This window comes from Fulmarus glacialis, unplaced genomic scaffold (assembly GCF_000690835.1).
Source record: "Fulmarus glacialis isolate BGI_N327 unplaced genomic scaffold, ASM69083v1 scaffold21401, whole genome shotgun sequence".
NCBI classification, from domain to species: Eukaryota; Metazoa; Chordata; class Aves; order Procellariiformes; family Procellariidae; genus Fulmarus; species Fulmarus glacialis.
Window position 1 is genome coordinate 1,462 of NW_009191151.1, and position 354 is coordinate 1,815.

The 354-nt window shown below is 69.2% G+C and overlaps 1 protein-coding gene across 1 annotated transcript in view; it reads right to left on the bottom strand.

Moving 5' to 3' along the window:
- LOC104083188 (SHC-transforming protein 1-like) overlaps nt 1-269 on the bottom strand; it is a gene marked incomplete at both ends in the record, with an annotated part of 1,668 nt that extends 1,399 nt beyond the window's left edge. Inside the window, one exon of the mRNA XM_009586590.1 lies at nt 153-269. Within this exon, the coding sequence (XP_009584885.1) occupies nt 153-269 (117 nt within the window). The remainder of the gene's footprint in view (nt 1-152) is intronic.
- Nucleotides 270-354: the final 85 nt, after the last annotated feature.

A 354-nucleotide genomic window follows, 5' to 3' on the forward strand; every position in this document is an offset into this window, starting at 1 on the left:
GGGGACCGGGCGGAGGTGGGCACTCAGCAGGTCACACAGCCCCCCCAGACATCCCTTAGGGAGGCTGGGGACATCCCCTGCCCCAGCAGGGCCCGGGGTGGGGGACAGGAGGATTCCTGCTCGTCTAAAGCCAGTCGCCCGGCCCGCGGCACCTCCCCGCTCGAAGCCATGAGGTTGAGGCTGCTGGTGGAGATGGTCAGGGTGATGGGCATGCCGGCGAACTTCAGGTTGCTCTTGCCCAGGATGGAGTTCAGGGAGCGGCCGCAGGGCTGGGGGCAAATGGCAGCATGGGGAAGGGGCTCCCCAGGCTGGACACAGCCTGGCTGTGGGGGGACAGGGCACGTCCTGCCGCCC